The 22,170-nt window shown below is 47.1% G+C and overlaps 1 protein-coding gene across 1 annotated transcript in view; it reads right to left on the reverse strand.

Annotated features, from left to right (window-relative positions):
• LOC140399138 (prostaglandin G/H synthase 1-like) overlaps nucleotides 1–19,663 on the reverse strand; it is a 145,257-nt gene extending 125,594 nt beyond the window's left edge. Inside the window, exons 1-3 of the mRNA XM_072488377.1 lie at nucleotides 19,454–19,663; nucleotides 19,287–19,349; nucleotides 1,875–1,991 (exon numbers count right to left, since the gene is read on the reverse strand). Coding sequence (XP_072344478.1) covers nucleotides 1,875–1,991; nucleotides 19,287–19,349; nucleotides 19,454–19,460 — 187 coding nt within the window. The 5' untranslated portion in view covers nucleotides 19,461–19,663. The remainder of the gene's footprint in view (nucleotides 1–1,874; nucleotides 1,992–19,286; nucleotides 19,350–19,453) is intronic.
• Between the last annotated feature and the right edge of the window lie 2,507 nt (nucleotides 19,664–22,170).

The following is a 22,170-nucleotide window of genomic DNA, read 5'->3' on the forward strand; positions in this document are numbered from 1 at the left end:
GAGCTCCCAGTGGTCCAGATAACGGAAACCCTCCCTCCTACACCAGCTGTTTAGCCACGTGTTTAGCTGCTCTATCTTCCTATTTCTAGCCTCACTGGCACGTGGCACAGGGAGTAATCCTGAGATTACAGCCCTAGGAGGTCCTGTCTTTTAACTTTCTGCCTAGCTCCCTGAACTCCTGCTGCAGGACCTCATGCCCTTAGGCATTAGGAAAATATGCTTTTTCCATTAGGTAATGGAAAACGGTCACCCTGTCCATGGGGCTCCAGAAAAAATAGTGCTTGAAAACATTCACATTATTGCAGTTTATTGTAAACAAATTCTTTAATATGTTTGCCAAACAGCCGATAAGGAAAGATTACACTTCTGATGGATCTGGCTTTATTGTGCTGAAATTGCACTTTCCAGTCCGACCATGGCTGCAGTATTAAAAAAGACTGGCGTTTGGATAGTGCTTTTCACCATCACTGGATGTCTCAAAACCCTTCACAGCCAATTAAGTGAGTGGGATTCTCGGGCCGCGCCCACTCGGCGACCGGAAATTCCCGCCCGAGGTCAATGGACCTTGACATGGTCCATGTCCCGCCCGAGGCGATCTTGCGGCGGACGGGGCGGAAGAATCCGGCCCTGTATCTTTGAAGCGTAGTCGCTGTTGTAATGTAGAAATTCAGCAGCCAATTTGCACAGAGCAAACTCCCACAAACACCAATGTTTGTGTTGATGTTAATTCAGGAATAAATATTGACCAGGACACCAGGGATAATAATCTTTATTCGGGTCACAAGTAGGCTTACATTAACGCTGCAATGAAGTTACTGTGAAAATCCCCCAGTCGCCACACTCCGGCGCCTGTTCGGGTACACTGAAGGAGAATTCAAAATGTCCAATTCAACTAACAGTATATCTTTCGGGACATTGTGGGAGGAAACCGGGGCACCCAGAGGAAACCCATTCCGACATGGGGAGAACGTGCAGACTCCGCACAGACAATGACCCAAGCCAGGAATCGAACCTGGGACCCTGGTGCCATGAAGCAGCTGTGCTAACCACTGTGCTACCGTGCCGCCAATAAAGTCCCCGGCTCTTCATCGAAATAGTGCCATGGAACCCTATTAATCCACCTGAGCAGTTAGTTGGAGGTTCAGCTTAATGTCCTATCAGAAACTATCTCCGGTAGTGTAGCACTCCCTCCAAAGCGGCACTGGGAGTGTCCGCCTTGACTTTTGTGCCCAAGCTGAATTAATTTTGCAATTTGTGCGCTAGCACCAGAAAATGATCTTAAAGCTGAGTTTTTTCCACAATTATAAACCCCACTAGTTTACTGATGCCCTTCAGAGAAGGTAACCTATCCCTCCCTCAATTTGGCCCACATATTACCCCAGTTCCAAATCACCCGTTTGATTCTCAATGCCAGCTAGAGATGCCCAATAAATACTGCTCATGCTGCCCACATCTGAAGAACAAATAAAAAGCAATATTAATTGCCCAACAGCATAAGCCACACTGAGTCCTTAAAGAGTTGGACGGAGTCAGGGAACAGATTGCTCCCTTATAACCTTTAGATTTAAGGGACGTCTTGAGTTCTTTTTGAGTCCACCATTCCATAGTAAGCACTTTCAAAAAATATATAACATTTATTGATAGAATAAAAATTACTCAGAACAAAATACATGTTCAATATTACAACTTGAATTTCGTCAACTTGCCAAAGCAGTTTGCTTGGATTCAACCATTGAGGGATTAATGGAATGCTTTGAAATAAATATTTCATTTGGTTGAAAGTAACCAGGTGCCAATGATAAAGATGCATTTCAACTGAGACGTAGTCTATACTCATAACTCTGATAAAAACAGTGAGCATTGAAACCACTTACGCAAACTGCAGTTAACGCCATAGTAACCAGTGCGTGTACAGTCACATTCATAATCTTCCTTCCCAATGTTGACACATATTCCTTTATTCTGGCATGGGTAGTAACAGCAGGGATTTACTGCAATAAGAAACAACCAAATTTAGAGTGAATGTCTAGAAACATTTCATTCGCGAAATTTTTGTCAGCATTTTCATTGTTCACAACAATCCCCTGCAGTGCTTGAAGGGGCCATGCTGTACACATAGAGACATCGAAAATGGGAGCAGGAGGAGGCCATTCGACCTCTCGAGCCTGCTCCGCCATTCATTGTGAACATGGCTGATCACCCAACTCAATAGCCTGGTCCAGCCTCCCCCCTCCCATATAATTTGATTCCCCAAGTGCTATATCTAACTTGTGAAATGTATTTGGGGGGTAGTTTTCAAATACCTCAACGCTTGAGACAAACAGAAAAGAGGCTTTCGCTAAAAGCATCAGTTAAGCACTCAAATGTCAATATGGAAGCAGATTTGACCTATGAGTCACCAAAGTCAGCTTGCGACTGTCCACACACATCTCATGGAGGGCATTTACAGCTACAGAGAAGGCATCTATCCCTGAGCTGTACTTGTACACTGGTCTTGAAGAAATGGAGTGGATCAATCAACCTGCTGCATTTTTAATCGGTAAGAATGAGCAACAATAATCTACACTTTAATGAGAAATGCATTATTTCACCTATCACTCCTTTCTTTAAAAGCTTAATAAAATGACTTGTAGGCAAGTTCTATTAAAGGGCCATAACTGTTTTCAAACAATGTAGGAATATATAATTTTGACCTGGAAAGTTAAAATTTGAATAAACATATACAGGGAGTGAGAACATTAAACCACACAGATTGTGTATCCTTGTCAAACACCAACTATAACAGGGCATCATAAACATTACGTCAAGAAAAGGAACACAGACAACAACCAACAAGATATTCCATCGCAGAAGCAGCAGCATAACTGATATATCAAATAAGTGGGTCTCATAACCTGGGGTTCAGCAGGTCACAGGACACTAATGAAACCTCAAGCAGGTCACGGGACACTTATTTAAAAAAAAAAAAATTTAGAGTACCCAATTCATTTTTTCAATTAAGGGGCAATTTAGCGTGGCCAATCCACCGAGCCTGCACATCTTTGGGTTGTGGGGGTGAAACCCACACAAACACAGGTAGAATGTGCAAACTCCACACGGACAGTGACCCAGAGCCGGGGTCGAACCTGGGAGCTCGGTGCCGTGAGGCAGCAGTGCTAACGAGTGCGCCACTGTGCTGCCAAAGGGACACTTATAATGGTTGCCCCCTTCTACATCCTGTATAAAACTGGAGGGCCATGAACTGTGAGCTGGCTCCTGTAGTAGAGTAACTGCTCTGTACTCTTGTTGCATTAAACCTTTTTCCCTTTGACTCAGTCTGTTCAAATCGGTGTGGAATTCCAGACTTTGTAATAATGAGCTTCTTCCAATAGTTGTATAAAAAGATGTGACGTCTTTAAGAAAATGAAAAAGAATTAAGGGAGAGGTGATCACTTCAGGTAGAGTGAAGAGGGGGCAAATTCAGGTTGATAAAATAAAAATAAGAATAAGCAAAAAAAGCAGCAGCTGGAAGGAAAAGACAATGTTCACTCTGAAAGGGTAAGTTGCAGAACGTACAGCCTATGCACAAAGTTACGCGAGAAGCCGATGAACATAATTAACTGGACACCTTCTAATTGGAAGCCTGATAATCGCACCGATATTTCCAGGTGGACTACAGCTTCGAACGAAGCAAGGGTGGGGGGCGCGTTTCTAAGTGGGCGATTTTTTGGGGGGTGGGGAACGTTTCTAAGTGGCCGATGTTTCATGGTTGCTCATCCCAAGCAAGCAATTCTAATCAGAATCAAAACTATATCGACAAGGTGGCCAAGGGAAGAGGTCAGGGTGATTTCAGCTGTTTGGTCCAATACTGGTCCAATACTGAGTGGAGCAAATTGAAATGTGCAGTGAAATCTAGAGGACAGCTCCAAAAATGTGAAAACAGATATCAATCTAACGTTTCCATACAACTGAGTTTTGTTTGGCACAATTCTCCTGATAGCAGCATCATCAAAGAACAAAAGATGGCTGAATTTTAAGCGCAAAGTGCTTTCAGCAAAGTCAAGTTTTTGGACACTTCCAGTCATTAAAAATCAGCGTACTAACAGGCAGGGAACTGTCATAGAATTCCAACAGTGCAGAAGGAGGCCATTCAGCCCATCACATCTCCACCCATCCTCTGAAAGAGCACTCTACTTAGGCCGACTCCCCTGCCCTATCCCCATAACCTCACCTAACCTGCACATCTTTGAATACTTAGGGGTAATTTAGCATGGCAATCCAAATAACCCGCACATCTTTGGATTGTGGGAAGAAACCAGAGCACCCGGAGGAAACCCACGCAGACACGGGGAGAACGTGCAGACTCCGCACAGTCACCCGAGACCGGAATTGAAGCCGGTACCCTGGTGCTGTGAGGCAGCAGCTCTGTCCACTATACCACCCTGCCGCCCATTTAACACGCAGATTTTAAATGTGTTTTTTTGTGATAAAACCCACACTCAGCTGTATTATCCAAATTTTTATCAAGTTATCAGTCTTATAAAAATGTAGGATTAAGACACTGCCCAATTGCTTTTCTTCGTGGCAGATTTTGCGTTTGGCGTTACGCAAATAATTTTGAGCATAAAGGAGAGAAAATAAAATCAATTTTCAAAACGGGCAAAAGTTGTTCCCTGCGCTGTCAGAGGAAACTCTACCCCACCAACTCTTGCACACCACCTCAAAACTTTCAGAATGTCGTCTTGGAAGACAGAGAAGTGCATTATTGGTACAATACAAAATCTTAATTTAGAAGTCTCACATTTCTATTACAAAATTTAGGAACAGCCGTCCAAGTACCCCTCCATTCTGCCCCCCCAAAACTATTTATACTGAAATCGGCCACCCACCAGCCATACAAACCAGATGAACACATACTACATGCTATGTTCATCGAATCCAAAGACACGCTGTGCAACAGTCACAATAGCCATCAATCAGCAATAGTAGCTGTCATTGAAAATCATATCATCGAATCATAGAATTTACAGTGCAGAAGGAGGCCATTCAGCCCATTGAGTTTGCACCAGCCCTTGGAAAGTGCATTCTACTCAAGCCCCATGCACCCACCCTATCCCCGTAACCCCACCTAACCTTTTTGGACACTAAGGGCAATTTAGAATGGCCAATCCACCAAACCTGCACATCTTTGGACTGTGGGGGAAAACCGGAGCACCCAGAGGAAACCCACGCACACATGGGGAGAACGTGCCGACTCCACACAGACAGTGACCCAAGCAGTGAATCGAACCTGAGACCCTGGAGCTGTGAAGCAATTGTGCTAACCATTATGGTAGCGTGCTGCCCATGGGAGCCGTTCACAAACATGGATAGCTCCCACCAGTGAAAAATACAACAGGAATTGCCTATCCAAGCCCACCATAAAATGTCATGTTCCAAGGGGGATAAGTATCTCCCTTACACAGGATAGAAATAATGGGCTGGATTACCCATGCCACCGCCCTCCCCCACCTCCCTAAACCTCCCCCCCCGTATTTCATGGTGGTAGAGGCAGTCCGCTACTGGCCGGCGGCATAATCATCTGATCCCGCCACTGTCAATGTGGCTTTCCTGTTTATACACTCCCCACCACCAGGAAACCTGCGGACTTTGCCATTGGCAGGAACAGTGAGCAAATTCTGGTCAATCTCTCACTATCTAATGGGGAATTTAATCACAGTCATTCAGGGAGCATAACAAAATTAATACATTAAAAAATCCACACCAAACCAGTTAGCCTCACCCAGCCATTTATTTAGGACTCAAGCTTTTAAACTACCTATTTTACTGCAAGGCCTCAAAGCTGTTTTCATATCGGAGACCCACTCATAACAGAGACCCAGCCCCCATTCGTCACCCCTGCCTGGAATCTAAAGAGTAGTCCAGCAGAAACAGTGAAGCAAAATTCACTGCCTTTGGACTTCCGGTGGCGGCGATGAGGGAGTGAGCCGCACATTCAGTGGCTCTCACTCCGGCCGGATTTGCGGTCCTGGTTTCCCGACTTTTTGGAACTTTTGTGCGCTAGAAAAGAGGGCCACAAAGTTGCTGATCTAAACGTGCGGAGCTGCATGGAAACAAAGAGGAGCAGAAAGCAGCGAAAGCAGGAAAAGAAAGGGCAGAGACAAAGTGGTGGGGGAGTTGACCCGGGACCAAAGACGGCTGACGTACGGACCGCGGACCAGACGATCCAAGCAGCGCTGGACAATATGCTGCAGGTCATAAAAGGACGTTTTGAAGCAATGAAGCGGGATAACTTAGAACCACTAGAGGCCCAGGACAAAAAGGTCAAGAAGCTGGAGCATGCGGTGGAGGAACAGGCGGACACACAAACAACCGCTGCAATAGAGATAGGTGGGTTAAAGGAGCGACAGAGAAGGCTGCTTGACAGACTCGAAGACCTGGAAAACAGAGCCCGCAGACAAAATCTGAGCATTGTTGGCCTCCCGGAGGGGGCCGAAGGAGCGGACGCCACGACATTTGTGGCAGACCTGTTGCAGCAGCTGATGGGGGCTAACCCCTTTCCGCGACCGCTGGAGCCGGATGGGGCACACAGAGTGCAGGTGAGGCAGCCGCGACCGGGGGGCACCCCCCGACCAGTGGTGGTCAGGTTCCACAGGTTCACGGATAAGGAGCGGGTCCTTCAGTGGGCAAAGAGTACAAAGAGCTATACATGGAACAACAATGTCCTGCGCATCTACCAGGACCTGAGACAAGAGGTGGCCAGGCGACGAGCAGCCTTTAAACGAATTAAGGAGATTTTGTTCAAAAAGTACGTGAAGTTCAGTCTGCTTTTCCCGGCGCGTCTTTGAGTCACGCACCAGAGCCAGCATTACTACTTTGTGGACCCCGATGAGGCGATGGAGTTCGCAAAGGATCAGGGACAGGTGCCGAACTGAGGGCCACGGACTCAAGCCAGAGTCTGAGTATTATTGTTTACGTGACTTCTATTTTTCTTGGGTTGACTTTCTATTTTATGTTGCTTCACAGGTACTTTGTACTTTTTTCGCTGCCTTTGGTTAAAATGGGCGAGGGGGAGACAGGTGCCCCCTCCCTCTTTTCTTTTTTCGGTTTGCTTTTTCTTTGTGTTTTTTCTTTTTGGAGCTTCCATCGTAACAGAAATTTGGCCGGGAAGCAATGGGGGTTAAAGTTATTTGATGCAGGGGGGTTACACGGGTACTGTGATGCTGTGTTTTTCTTTTATTAAGGGGCGATTGGCATCAGTCAGCTGTGTACACAACTGGAATAGCATTACAGCTGGAGCGGTCTCGGGTCTTTGTTTGATTGCCCTTTTTTGTTTGATCTTCCTTATCTCAGAGAGACTGCTTGAGCAGGACAGACCAGGGGAATTGGTGTGGATGGGTGGGGGAATGAGCTCGGGGGAACAATGGGAGCGAGACAAGTGGGTGCCGGAGAGATGAGTCATCGGGCCAGCATAAGTTAGTCAAGGGAGTCAGGTGGGGGGTATGCATACAGCCAGTATATGGCAGGGGTCGGGTTTCAGAGGGTTGTTGTTGCTGGGGGGCGGGGGGGGGGGGGGGGGGGGGGGGGAGCTATTCTGCTGACATGGGAGGGATCTAAATTAGGGCCCAAGAAGGGTTATGGTTGACCGGCACGGGTGGAGGGGGGGAAGGGTGCAGGTGCCCGCCAACCAGGCTGACCACCTGGACTGTCAGAGGACTAAACGGGCCAGTCAAGAGGGCGCATGTGTTCGCGCATTTGCGGGCTCTAAAGGCGGACGTAATCATGCTGCAGGAATCACGTCTGAAAGTGACTGACCAGACCAGACTAAGGAAGGGCTGGATTAGCCAGGTCTTCCACTCGGGCTTAGACTCTAAGTCCAGGGGGGTGGCAATCATGATCAATAAACGGGTTCAATTTGAGGCGGAGGGCACAATTGCAGACGGAGTTGGGACGATGCTGACTTCATTAAAAGGGTGCTGGGGAAAATCCCAGACTTAGACTCACGCAAGCTGATCATGGGTGGGGATTGCAACACGGTCCTCGGCCCCGGACTAGACAGGTCATGCTCCAGAACGGGTAGGCTCCCAGCGATGGCAAGGGAACTGGGGGGGTTCACGGAGCAGATGGGAGGCGGGGGGGGGGGGGAGAGACCCATGGAGAGCCAGACGGCCGACAGGAAGTGAATATTCGTTCTACTCGCATGTTCACAAAGTATATTCTAGAATTGATTTTTTCATCATGAGCAGGGGCTGTGTAGGCGGGGTAAAAAACACGGAGTACTCGCGATCACCATCCCGGATCATGCCCCACACTGGGTTCACCTGCAGGTTTGCAAAGGGAGTTACCAGCGCCCACAATGGAGGTTAGACGTAGGATTGCTAGTAGATGAAGGGGGTGCGAGAGATTGCGGAAGTACATGCAGAACTACCTGCAGGTTAATGACACGAGGAAGTCTCAGCAGCGACCCTGTGGGAGGCGCTGAAGGCGGTGGTAAGGGGGAGCTGATTTCAATCCGGGCCCACAGAGATAGAATGGACAGAGCGGGAATGGACAGACTGGACAAGGAGATTCATCGGACAGACAGGGAATACGCAGAGGCTCCAAGGGAGGACCTACTTAGAGATAGACGGAGACTGCAGGCCGAGCTGGGAGTGTTGTCCACGAGCAAAGCCGTGGAACAACTTAGGAAGGCAAAGGGTGTGGTCTATGAGCATGGGGAGAAAGCTAGTAGATTGCTTGCACAGCAACTCAGGAGGAAGGAGGCGACCAGAGAAATAGGCAGGGTAATTGAAGGTATGGGAACAGAGTGGATGACCGTCAGGACTGAACAGAGTGTTTCGGGAGTTTTATAGCAAGCTCTATACCTCGGAACCCCCTGAGGAGCCGGAGGAGATGAAGCGCTTCTTTAGATGGACTGACCTTCCCAAATGTGGGCAGGAGGCTAGTAGACGGACTGGGGCCCCCGATTAGAGCGGAGGAAGTACTGGGGGGCTTGAAGGCCATGCAGTCAGGTAAATCCCCGGGGCCGGATGGATACCCAGTGGAGTTCTACAAAATGTTCTTGGAGAAGGGGCAGCACGGTGGCGCAGTGGTACCACTGCAGTCTCAGGGCGCCGAGGTCCCAGGTTCGATCCCGGCTCTGGCTCATTGGCCGTGTGGAGTTTGCACGTTCTCCCCGTGTTTGCGTGGGTTTCGCCCCCACAACACAAAGAGTTGGTTGATTGAACAGGCTAAATTGCCCCTGAATTGGAAAAATGAATTGGGTACTCTAAATTTATTTTTTTTAAGTTCTCAGCGATAGTGGGGCCGGTGCTGACTAGGGTATTTAACGAGGCGAGGGACAGATGATGTCACAGGCTACCATTTCGTTGATATTAAAACGGGATAAAGACCCGGAAGCGTGTGGGTCATACAGCCCAATCTCCCTGATTAACATCGACGCCAAGCTCCTGGCTATGGTCTTGGCGCTTAGAATTGAGGACTGTGCCCCGGAGGCGATCTGGGAAGACCAAATATGGTTTGTTAAAGGCAGACAGCTGGTAGCCAACTTAAGAAGACTACTCAACGTGATCATGATGCCCGCGGAGGGCAGAGAGGTAGAGGCAGTGGTGGCAATGGATGCCGAGAAGGTCTTTGACCGGGTGAGTGGGACTATTTGTGAGAGGTACTTGGACGGTTCGGGTTCAGAGAGGGCTTTGTCGACTGGGTCAGACTATTGTACCAGGCCCCAAAAGCTAGTGTAAGGACGAATAGGACAACATTGGACTATTTTAGACTACACCGGGCGACCAGACAGGGATGTCCACTCTCCCCGTTGCTGTTCGCACTGGCTATAGAACCTCTGGCGATTGCTCGGAGAAATGCGAGGGGGTGGAAGGGAATGATTAGGGGAGGGGTGGAACACAGAGTCTCGCTTTACGTGAACGACCTGCTCCTGTACGTATCGGACCCACTGGCTGGGATGGACAGTATACTGGGAATCTGGCCGGTTCTCAGGGTACAAACTGAACATGACTAAGAGTGAGATGTTTGTAGTGCAGGCAAGGGGCCAGGAGAATAGGTTGAAGGGGCTGCCATTTAGGATGGTTGGAGGAAGTTTCAGATACTTGGGGATACAAGTGGCGCGAGATTGGGGCAGGCTGCACAAGCTAAATCTGACTTGGGTGGTGGAACAAATCAAGAGAGAGTTTCGGAGATGGGATGCACTCCCGCTATCACTTGCGGGGAGAGTGCAGACGGTAAAGATGACAATCCTCCCAAGATTCCGGTTTATTTTTCAGTGCCTCCCGATTTTCATCCCACGGTCCTTCTTCAAAAGGGTAAACAAGATTATTATGGGCTTTGTCTGGGCGGGAAAGTCCCTGCGGGTGAAGAAAGCGATGCTTGACAGGAACCGTAACGAGGTGGGGTTGGCGCTGCCGAACCTTAGCAACTATTACTGGGTGGCCAACATAGCCATGGTAAGGAGTTGGATGGTGGGTACGGGGTCTATTTGGGGGCGAGTGAAGGCGGCTTCGTGCAGGGGAACCAGTTTGGCAGCCCTGGTCACGGCTCCCCTACCGCTCCCGCCGGAGAGAAGTATGGCTCTCGGACATGCCGATCTTTCTTAGTCTGGAAAAAATTAAGTTCGCCTTGAGAGGATCTTTATTAGGGTTCGCCCGAAGGTGGCAACAATTCATCGACTTCTTCGCGGAGAATTAAACGTCAGCATGGGGGGGGTAGATGAGAGTAGAATAGGGGTGATAAATAGGCAGGTACTGTTTATGCAAGGGATTTGGTTATTTGCACTATGTTTTTGTTGATATTTGCGCATTACTGTACACTAACTGTTTACAATGCCAAAAATACCTCAATTAAATTGTATACTAAAAAAAAAATTCACTGCCTTTTCACTTAGCTGTCCCTTATACCTACTGCCTTAATCAGGTGTTTAGAAAACAACAGCAGCTGTTACTTCATAGAAAGCCAAAACCACATCACAAGGTTTTAAAGCCCCTCAGATCCATTGATCTGCAAGGCTTCCATTCACTCCATAGAGGAACAACTTTTCGTAGAGTGTAATTGACAGCATCTAGGAAGCCGGATGTCTGAATTGTTTGTTTTCATTTCCTTTCATGTTTGAATGCATCTCAAGTAGCCTGCTGTGAACCTGCCCGCACTGTTTAGAAAGATCTATAGAACATAGAACATTACAGCGCAGTACAGGCCCTTCGCCCCTCGATGTTACGCCGACCTGTGAAACCACTCTAAAGCCCATCTACACTATTCCCTTATCGTCCATATGTCTATCCAATGACCATTTGAATGCCCTTAGTGTTGGCGAGTCCACTACTGTTGCAGGCAGGGCATTCCACGCCCTTACTACTCTCGGAGTAAAGAACCTACCTCTGACATCTGTCTTATATTTATTTCCCCTCAATTTAAAGCTCTGTCCCCTCGTGCTAGACATCACTATCCGAGGAAAAAGGCTCTCACTGTCCACCCTATCCAATCCTCTGATCATCTTGTATGTCTCAATTAAGTCACCTCTTAACCTTCTTCTCTCTAACAAAAACAGCCTCAAGTCCCTCAGCCTTTCCTCATAAGATCTTCCCTCCATACCAGGCAACATTCTGGTAAATCTCCTCTGCACCCTTTCCAATGCTTCCACATCCTTCCTATAATGCGGCGACCAGAATTGCACGCAATACTCCAAATGCGGCCGCACCAGAGTTTTGAACAGCTGCAACATGACCTCATGGCTCCGAAACTTAATCCCTACCAATAAAAGCTAACACACCGTACGCCTTCTTAACAACCCTCTCAACCTGGGTGGCAACTTTCAGGGATCTATGTACATGGACACCGAGATCTCTCTGCTCATCCACACTGCCAAGAATCTTACCATTAGCCCAGTACTCGGTCTTCCTGTTATTCCTTCCAAAATGAATCACCTCACACTTGTCTGCATTAAACTCCATTTGCCACCTCTCAGCCCAGTGCTGCAGCTTATCTACGTCCCTCTGTAACTTGTAACATCCTTCTGCACTGTCCACAACTCCACCGACTTTAGTGTCATCTGCAAATTTACTCACCCATCCTTCTACGCCCTCCTCCAGGTCATTTATAAAAATGACAAACAGCAGTGGCCCCAAAACAGATCCTTGTGGTACACCACTAGTAACTGGTCTCCAGTCTGAACATTTCCCATCAATCACCACCCTTTGTCTTCTTCCAGCTAGCCAATTTCTGATCCAAACTGCTAAATCACCCTGAATCCCATGCCTCCGTATTTTCTGCAGTAGCCTACCGTGGGGAACCTTATCAAACGCTTTACTGAAATCCATATACACCACATCAACTGCTTTACCCTCATCCACCTGTTTGGTCACCTTCTCAAAGAACTCAATAAGGTTTGTGAGGCACGACCTACCCTTCACAAAACCGTGTTGACTATCTCTAATCAAATTATTCCTTTCCAGATGATTATACATCCTATCTCTTATAAACCTTTCCAAAACTTTGCCCACAACAGAAGTAAGGCTCACTGGTCTATAGTTACCGTGGTTGTCTCGACTCCCCTTCTTGAACAAGGGGACAACATTTGCTATCCTCCAGTTTTCTGGCTATGATTAACAGCTCCTGACCACATCAAAAGCAGTTAAGTGCTTTCTGCTGAGAAAAAGAAGAAGTGGTGCTCCGGCTCTCTGGGCCAGGATTCAAGTGGGTGTGAATTGGTGCAGGTATTTGTCAGCCTGGCCTTGGTACGGTGAATCTCACAGTGGGCCAAGTGGATAAGTCCTTTTGTTATGTACCCCCAAAGTCCATCGGAGGGTTCCCTCGCCCTACAATGCAAATCCTGCCCACCCCACCAGATTCCCCACCAGACCCGCCATCAGAGCCCCGCACTCAAGCCCCCCATAATACATGGAGGCAGGAGATGAGCCCCCTGAAATCCCATGCTAGATATCTGGCCTTGTGAAGTGAGTTCTCTTCATCCTCCCTCCTCTCTGCAGAGCTTTCCCTCTCTGCAGCCTCAGCTCCATTTTTCTGTCATGTTGCAGACACAGAGACACAGCAACTATGTCCCCTGTAACAGTGACAACTTTCCTCCTAACAGGTCACAAAACCTCTCCCACCTCCCTGTCAGGGCGCACTGACAATGCCTTCCAAATCTAGTAAACCACCAAGACCCTGCCAAGAGCAGACTCCAGAACTTCCACAAACTTTGCAAAAACAAAAGTGAGTTAAAAGCACCTCACCAGCTGTTGAGTGGTGCAAGGAGTCCTTTGTGCAGCTGAATACATGTTCTGCTATGAGTGATTAGGAGAGAACATTAACTTGACTTTCCTTGCCCAAGTTTACAGAACGTACATCAATTCAACCTGAGAGGTTGCTTGAAATTACAGTCTGCTCAGTGTACAAGTTGCTGGCACATGCACGGTACACCCACGGCAGCATCCTCCCAAGCACGGGGCACCATGCAGGCTGTGCCGTAAGTTCTTCATCCACCATTTTACGGTCTCAGGCTTCCATAGCACTGGCTCCAGCAGCCGCGTCATGTAGCTGAATTGTTCGCCCCTTGTGTCAACATAAACCTCTACTCTATGAAATATAGCATACTGTTGTCACCCTTTACAATGGAATCGCCGGTGGAAACTCTGATGCTAAATTATATTTCCCCTCAGAAAAATCACTCAATTTAATCCCAGCATTTTCCTCCTGAAAATTCCTGATTGTTCAGCCGCATAATTTCCTGATGTCTGAAATAAGGATCTAAATAAAAATAAAATTTTAAAATACATAGGAACACAGGAAGAGGTGGTGGCCATTTAACCCCGCGAGCCTGTTCCATCACTTATCTGAGCCTTGACATAATTCCCTCACTTTAGCTCAGTTGGCCAGACAACTGGTCTGTGATGCAGAGCGAGGCCAGCAGCGCAGGTTCACTTCCTGTACTGGCTGAGATGGTTCATGAAGGCCCTGCCTTCTCAGCCTTGCCCGAGGTGTGGTACTCCTTGGGTTAAATCTCCACCATTCAGCTTTCCCCATCAAAGGGTAAAGCCGCCTGTGGTCATCTGGGACTATTACCTTTACCTTACTCACCTTTGCAATAAACACATCATCATTGGTTAACAAGAGCGTATTAAAATTAGATTTAAAACAAACAATTGACCTCGATACACTGACATTTGCAGAGGGGGTATTCCAAAAATCTTGTCCTTTGCATGTAGACGAGTTTCCTAACTGCACTCATGAAAGATCTGACAACAAATTTTAGGTTACGACTCCTAGTCCTGGACTCTACGACCATTAATAATTGGAAATTATTTATATGTACTAGGGGACCCTCGTGCAGCTGAATGCACACTCAGCTATGAGTGGTTAGGAGAACATTAATTTCAGGACAAGTTGGAAAAAAAAAACTTAACGTAATAAAAATCTCCAACAATTGAACATGAAGGAATTACAGGGGAGGTGATGGCATAGTGGTATTTTCACTGGAATAGTAACTAAGACACGCAAGGCAATGCTCTGGGGACCCGTGTTCGAATCCCACCACGGTAGCTGGTGAAATTTGAATTCAATAAAACATCTGGAATTAAAAGTCTAATGATCACCAGGAAACCATTGCCGATTGCCATCGGCAATCCCATCTGGTTCGCGAATGTCCTTTAGGGAAGGAAATCTGCCATCCTTACCTGGTCTGGCCTACATCTGACTGCTGATCCACAGCAAGGTGGTTGACTCTTAAAATGCCACTCAGCTCAAGGGCAATTAGGGATGGGTAACAAATCTTGGCCTTGCCCACAACACCCACACCCCATGAAAGAATTGAAAAAAAGAATGAGACTTTGCGCATGTAATAGTTCATTTTCAGTACCCAAGATGCTGAATGGCATAGTTTAACATTTATACTTAGACTGAGATGGACAGGAGTTCACTTACACTTTCCTTGGCAAGTTTAACACATAGCTATCACACAAACCAACAACTTCACATCAATGGATTCTGATGACGAGCTCGACAGCGAGATGCCATTTTCGTGAAGCTAATGATGCAACAGCAGAACTCAGGCAGGAACCTCTGGATATTTGAGTTCAACCATGCTATGATAGTACGTTATTTACACATGACAGGGTACCACCATCTGAAAACAGGCAGTCCAACAAAAAGTTCCTTTAACGGCCGTAGTGGCCAGAGCGCCAGTATAAATGAAGTGCAATTAATTTCAGGGTTGCTACCACCAGACTTACATCAGAAGACCCAAGTCAAGATCTACTCCTGTGTTTCTCTTAAGATAATATAATATTACTGAATCACAGAAATACAGAAGGGGCCCTTTGGCCCATTGAGTCTGCACCGACAAATGAAAAACACCTGACCTACCTAGAATCATAGAATTATAGAATTTACAGAGCCTGACGAAGCCATTCGGCCCATCGAGTCTGCACCAGCTCTTGGAAAGAGCACCCTATACCTCCACCCTATCCCTGTAACCTAGTAACCCCACCTAACCAAAGGGAAATTTAGCATGGCCAATCCACCTAACCTGCACATCTTTGGACTGCCTAATCCAATTTGCCAGCACTTGCCTTGAATGCTGTGATGTGCTAAGTGCTCATCCAGATATTTTTAAGGATGGGAGACAACCCAACTCTACCTACTCACCCACCCACCCAGGAAGTGCATTTGAGACCGTTATCACTCTCTGGTTAAAAAGAGTTTTTCTCACATCGCCCCTAACCCTCCTTCCCTGACATTGAAATTGTGCCCGTCCCCTTGCGATTGATCCTTCAACTAAGGGGAACAGCTGCTCCCTTTCCACCCTGTCCATAACCTTCATAATCTTGTACACCTCAATCAGGTTACCCCATCAGTCTTCTCTGCTCCAGCAAAAGCAACCCAAGCCTATCCGACCTCTCTTCATAACTTTAATGTTCCATCCCAGGCAACATCCTGGTGGATCGCGTCTGCACCTCCTCCTGTGCAATCACATCCTTCCTATAATGTGGTAACCAGAATTGCACACAATACTCCAGCTGTGGCCTCACCAAAGTTCTACTCAACTCCAAAATGACCTGCCTGCTTTTGTAATCTCTGCATCGCTTGATAAAGGCAAGTCTCCCAAATGCCGTTTTTACCACCCTATTAACCTGCCCTTCCGCCTTCAGAGATCTATGGACATACACGCCAAGGTCCCTTTGTTCCTCAGAACATCCAATTAGATCAATGCTTCATTGAAAATTGTCAAAAGTAAATGTTCACATGCCCTGCAAAGTGAGACAGAGATGGCCGAAGGGCATATTTACAGTGATGAGTTAATTGCTGAAAACAGAAACATGCTGCTGAAGCTTTTCACCTTAGCACTCATCAGGACAAACACAAGAATGCCAAATATTCCAACTATCACAACAATTTGTGAGAAAAGGGGGCTGAATGGTTAGCCAGTCGACTCTGATTGGCTGAGGCATTGCCATGGTGAAAGCAAAGGAGGGCTATTGGTTCCCCAAGCTCCGGGGTAATTCAAAAAAGACATAAAGCTTGAACATATTCCTTTTGTCTGCAGAGGATGGGTCCTGACTAATGACTGTATGGCATTTCTAGCAAGCTTTCTCCATGGCAAGGCCTCAGCCAACCAGAGTCCACTTGCCAACCAACCAGCACTCTATTCGCCAGTAGGAGAATTATTGTGATGGTTTGAAATTTGGTCTTCTGTTTACCCTGATGAGCACAAGATAAAAAGTTTCAACAACATGGCTCTCTTTTCAGCAGCATTCATGGTCTGTTCTACCAAGCCATAAGTTTATCATGCAAATTGATCAAGAAGAAAATATAACTTTAAGACAGAGACTGAATTATATATTTAACTGCCAAGTCACCCACCCCCTAACTCCATTTCACCTGAAAGCTACACTTGGTTAGAACTTCCCCAGTCGCTTTTCTGTGGTGTTGCACATGGGAAATGATTGGAGTGGAGAGGGGTGGGGGGTGTGGAAGTTTAAATAGGCTATTTTCTCAATAAGGGCACTCTTAGAATGGAAAAAGTAGGCAGCAGATAGCCACAGGTCTCAGAAGCAGCACAGAATATAGATAAAATACAATCCATGAGTTATAATTGTAGCACTCGGTACAAAGTCATTGAAATCTATGAGAACAACAACTTAAATTTACATAGCTTCTTGTAGGTAATAAATCATCCCCGAATTTGGCACTAAAGCAGGTAAGGAGATGGCCAGGCTTCTTAAAGAAGGGCGGAATAAAAAGGAGGCAAATGGCTTTAGGGAGAGAATTCCAGAGCTTAAGGTCCAGGCAGCTCTTCGAAAGCACCACCTCCAATGTTTTTTTCTTTATTCTTTCACAGGATGTGGATGTCGCTGACGAAACTGGCATTTAATAGCCACCCCTAATCGCCCTTGAGCTGAATGGCTTGCTAGGCCATTTCAGAGGGTAGTTAAGAGCCAGCCTGCTCTTAATGACAGCAGGTTTTCTTCCCTAAACAGATATTAATGAACCAGATGAGGTTTTACAATTGACAATGGTTTCATGGTCATCATTAGACTTTTAGAATATGAACCATAGAATTCCTACACTGCAGAAGGAGGCCATTCAGCACATTGAGTCTGCACCGACCCTCTGAAAGAGCATTCTACCTAGGTCCACTTCCCCACCTTATCCACGTAACCCCACATAACCTGCACATCTTTGGAACCTGGGAGGAAGCCAGAGCACCCGGAGGAAACCCATGCAGACACGGGGAGAAAGTACAAACTCTACAGTCACCCAAAGCCGGAATTGAACCCGGGAGGCAACAGTGCTAACCACTGTGCCGCCGTGCCAGCACACCCAGCAGTGTTATCTAGATTTTTATTGAATTCAAATTTCACCATCGACAATGGTGAGATTCGAACTCACATCCCCAGAGCATTACCCTGGCTCTCTGGATTACTAGTCCAGTGACAATACCAATAAGCCATCCATGAAGCAGCAATTAAAATCAGAGATGCTGAACAGTCCAGAATTAGAGGATTGTAGCTACCTTGGAGGGTTATGGATGGGGCTAGAGGAGGTGTAGAGGGTGGAGGGGGAAATTACAATTTTAAAATCTGCTGCTAAACCAGGAGCCAGGGCGAGAGAGAGGTAGATAGAGGTCGGATGGGGAGGGGGGGATTCCTCGCTGTGGATGTTCTCTAATATGGAAGATCTGGGGACATCTTTTGCCTGAACTCTTGGCACATGGGCAAATATATATTTTTTAATGATTCATTCTTTAGGCATTTTGGGAACTAAACATTCGTCTCAATTGACGGCAACAATCCCTAAACAGAGGAAAATAAAAGACAGTTGTTGGAGAACTTTCCCTCAGGTTGCAAAGTTTCCTCCCTGACCCCCTTACGATTCAATTCAGCACAAGCCGTGATGTGAACAATTTCTGAGGTAAGATATGCCTGCATTGGAGGCAGTCCAGAGAAGGTTCACGAGGTTGATCCTGGGTATGGAGGGATTTTCTTATGAGGAGAAGTTGAGAAGATTGAGCCTGTACTCACTGGAGTTTAGAAGAATGAGAGGTGATCTTACTGATACATTTAGGATCCTTAGGGGTTTTGACAGGGTTGATGCTGGGAGGTTGTTTCCCCTTGTGGGAGAGTCGTGGACCAGAGGACATAATCTCAGAGAAAGGGGGTCATCCATTTAAGACAGAGATGAGGAGGAATTTCTTCTCTCAGAGGGTAGTGAATCTGTGGAATTCTTTACCGCACAGCCCTGTAGAGGCTGGATTATTAAGTCTATTCAAGGCCGATATGGACAGATTTCTAATCAGTAAGGGAATCAAGGGTTACAGGGTTAAGCCGGGAAAGTAGAGCTGAGGATTATACCGGGGCTGCATTCTGCGGACCCCCAGCTACGTGTTCCTCAGCGGCGCACCATCCTGTGGCGGCAAGATTCTCTCTTCCCGCCGCATGTCAATGAGATTTCCCATTGAAGCCACCCCATGCTGTCGGAAAGTGGGGGGGGGGGGGTCTTGCTGGAAGAGAACCCTAAAGAATTCTGGCCAAGATCAGCCATGATCTCATTGAATGGCGGGGCAGACTGGGTGGGCCGAGTGGCCCACTTCCGGTGGCCCAACCGTTGACGGTCAAAGGCTCCACCGTCCAATTCGATGTTTGGAAGATTATCGAACCTTCCCACAAAAAACACAAACACAGAATTGGGCACCGCAATGCTGCAGCTCCCTCAAGAAGCCGCGGGTTTACCAGAGACCCCGGTTTGTTTGGGGAAAGGCGACACAGACTGGAACATTTTTTATTTTAAAAAGAAACACTTACTGATTGTGGTAGCCGCCACCTCCAGGAAACAGAGCGGGACGAGAAGGAAGATAATCTTGACAGCTGCGGGACGAAAGGATAGATATGCGAAATAAACTGTTTAGCATTAAAATAAATGTTTTGTGAATGCATGGAGCAGGGAGAGAAAGAGAGAGCGTTCACTTTACCTTCCATTGCACAAAGCAGGTTCTCCGCTACGCAAGCGAATGGTCAATGGATAAATGACCCTTCTGGGAGGGATTGAAAAGTCTGTCGGAACTGCAAGCGGAGGGGCTGGTGTTGCCACTACAAAGTGTCGCTGCAACACGGCTCCAAGTGGGGCTCTGTCTGCCAACAAGTACCACCGTAATTCTGGATGGGCGGAGACTGCTGCAGACTCATTATCAAATAGGTTCCTCTCGAGCATTCTGACCGGCAAGTGACCTGTTTAGTATCCCACATAGTACAGCCCACCCCAATGGCTGACAGCTGGCAAGAGTCCTGAATACAGATTTTAACACGCCTTTGACCACGAAAGTAAAACGCAGCTGCAGCCAGGTGGTAAGTTGCCTTGAGGGTACACTCAACAACCCAGCTATTGTAATGCAGAAGGGAGAGAGCGAGAAAAAAAACAGACTGGATTCCAGCGCGTTTAGCTTTCTGAAGGGAGATTTGAGCATCTGGAAAGGTGTTCTGATACCTTTCCCCCCGACCCACGTTGGACAATCTTAATATCTGGCAGTTTATTAAGTGCATCTTCCAGCAGTTTGTGGTTGATTGGGATCACAGGCCAGGCACCCAGAGGGTGGCACGCTGGCACAGTGGTTAAGCACTGGCGCCACACAGTGCCAGGGTCCCAGGGTCGATTCCAGCCTGGCGACTGTGCGGGAGTTTGCACATTCTCCCCGCGTCTGCGTGGTCTTTCGCCGGATGCCCCGGTTTCCTCAGTCACAAAGGTGTGCAGGTTGGGTGGATTGGCCATGCTAAATTGCCCCTTAGTGTCCAAAGGTTAGGTGGGGTTACAGGGATAGGGAGTGATGTGTTGGGTACTCTGCTACACAGACGAACCAACACGGTTGCGAATGGTACAACTCAGTTTCATTACTAACATTTATTTACAGTGGTAAACTGGTTACTGAGGTTCGATCATAACCCGAGAATCTGTGGACCTATTCCTAATACTATCTTGTAGTGGCACTCAGCACATGGTGGATGTCTGAGTGGCTTGCTGTGAGCTCTGTGCCCTGAGCTGTCTCCTGCTGGAACCCCCAGGAAGTGTCGTGTTCCCTGTTTTGTACTGTGTATGCTCTTGCCTGTGATTGGCTGTGGTGTTGTGTATGTGTTGATTGGTCCGTTGATCTGTCCATCAGTATGTATGTGCTATGATGTTTACCTGAGTATCATGACAGGGAGGGTGTGGGCCTTGGTAGGGTGCTCTTTCAGAGGGTTGGTGCAAACGCAATGGGCTGAATGGCCTCCCTCCACACTGTAGGGATTCGATGATTCTACAATTAATCCAGGTTGGGGAGATTTTAAACACAAAAATAAATTAGCTGCGCCAACGTCAATATAATTTTACACAGCCTAGTTTCTTCCATTGAGAATTTAGTCCTGGATACACCATACTGATTTGTGAACTGATACCGATTGCTTTACCCCTTTCGCTCTGCAGGTTGCGGCACATTTGAAACAGTTCACATTTTGAAACAAGGTGAACATGGCCACTCTTGTGACCCTTGATTGCCTGAAACACAAAGGCACTTCCTAAACCCACGCAGGTCCTACAAGATGGTCTGAGGTCTCTTATATGCCCGGTTCTATTGCCAACACACAGGGCTTGCAGAGCAAATGTTCACGAGGCTGATTTAGGTTCGGTTTCCAATTCAAATGAAATCTTCTACAGTTGGAGCTGCTGAGAAACTCTGCAGCCACAAAACATGTTGCGACTCAAATGCTGCATGCGTGGGCCTCGCGATGATCTCAGTATGTTTTTTCAGGATGATCCTGACCTGCTGATGCCGTGGATTAATTTACCTGGAGCTGCACATTCTGCCTTTGAAAGCTGGTGTTGCCATCCACCACCTCCCTCCAGAAAGGGGATCCCTTTATGCTAAGTACCCCAGCCGCCCATTACATGCTGCTGGCACTGGAAACCTCATTCAAGCAATATCAGTGCCTTCCCATCACTCTATAACCAAAGCACTGGGAGCAACATTAATATCTCCACATTTACCGATGTCACAATATTGTGACAAACAAATGTGCAACACGTACTGTATGTGCTGGCGATATCTGATCAGTCAGTGTACTTTACTGTTGGCAGATGGAGTCGTATTGGTGACTCAAACTCTTTCTACTCAGATGCAAGTGAATACCCTCGTTTATGTTCTAAAATGGCTAAGCAGTGGGGGGTTTACTCATGCGGTGCACTTGTAAGCAATATAATTTAACAGAGTTATACTGGGGGATAATGGCATAATGTTAATGTTAGTGATCCAGAACATACAAAATAGGAGCTGAAGTTGACCATTCAGCCCCCCAAGCCTGCCCCGCCATTCAATAAGGTCACAGCTATCCATTTGTGTTTCAAATTCCACATCCCCATCTGCCCCTGATAATATTTAATTCCATTGTCTAACAAGAACTTTTGCATTTGTCTTTGCCAAGGAGGTAGGTTCTACCCAGGCCATGTGACAGACAAAACTTTGTTCCTAGAAGGGTTCAAGATTGATAAGGAGGAAGTGTTGAATAGACTGTTGGTACTGAAAGTCGACAAGGTGCCGGGACCAGATGGGATGCATCCAAGGATATTGAAGGAAGTGAGAATGGAAATTGCCGGGGCTCTGGCCGCAATCTTCCAATCTTCTCTAGACACAGGGGAGGTGCCAGAAGACTGTAGAATTGC

The sequence above is a fragment of the Scyliorhinus torazame genome, chromosome 22 (genome assembly GCF_047496885.1).
Source record: "Scyliorhinus torazame isolate Kashiwa2021f chromosome 22, sScyTor2.1, whole genome shotgun sequence".
NCBI classification, from domain to species: domain Eukaryota; kingdom Metazoa; phylum Chordata; class Chondrichthyes; order Carcharhiniformes; family Scyliorhinidae; genus Scyliorhinus; species Scyliorhinus torazame.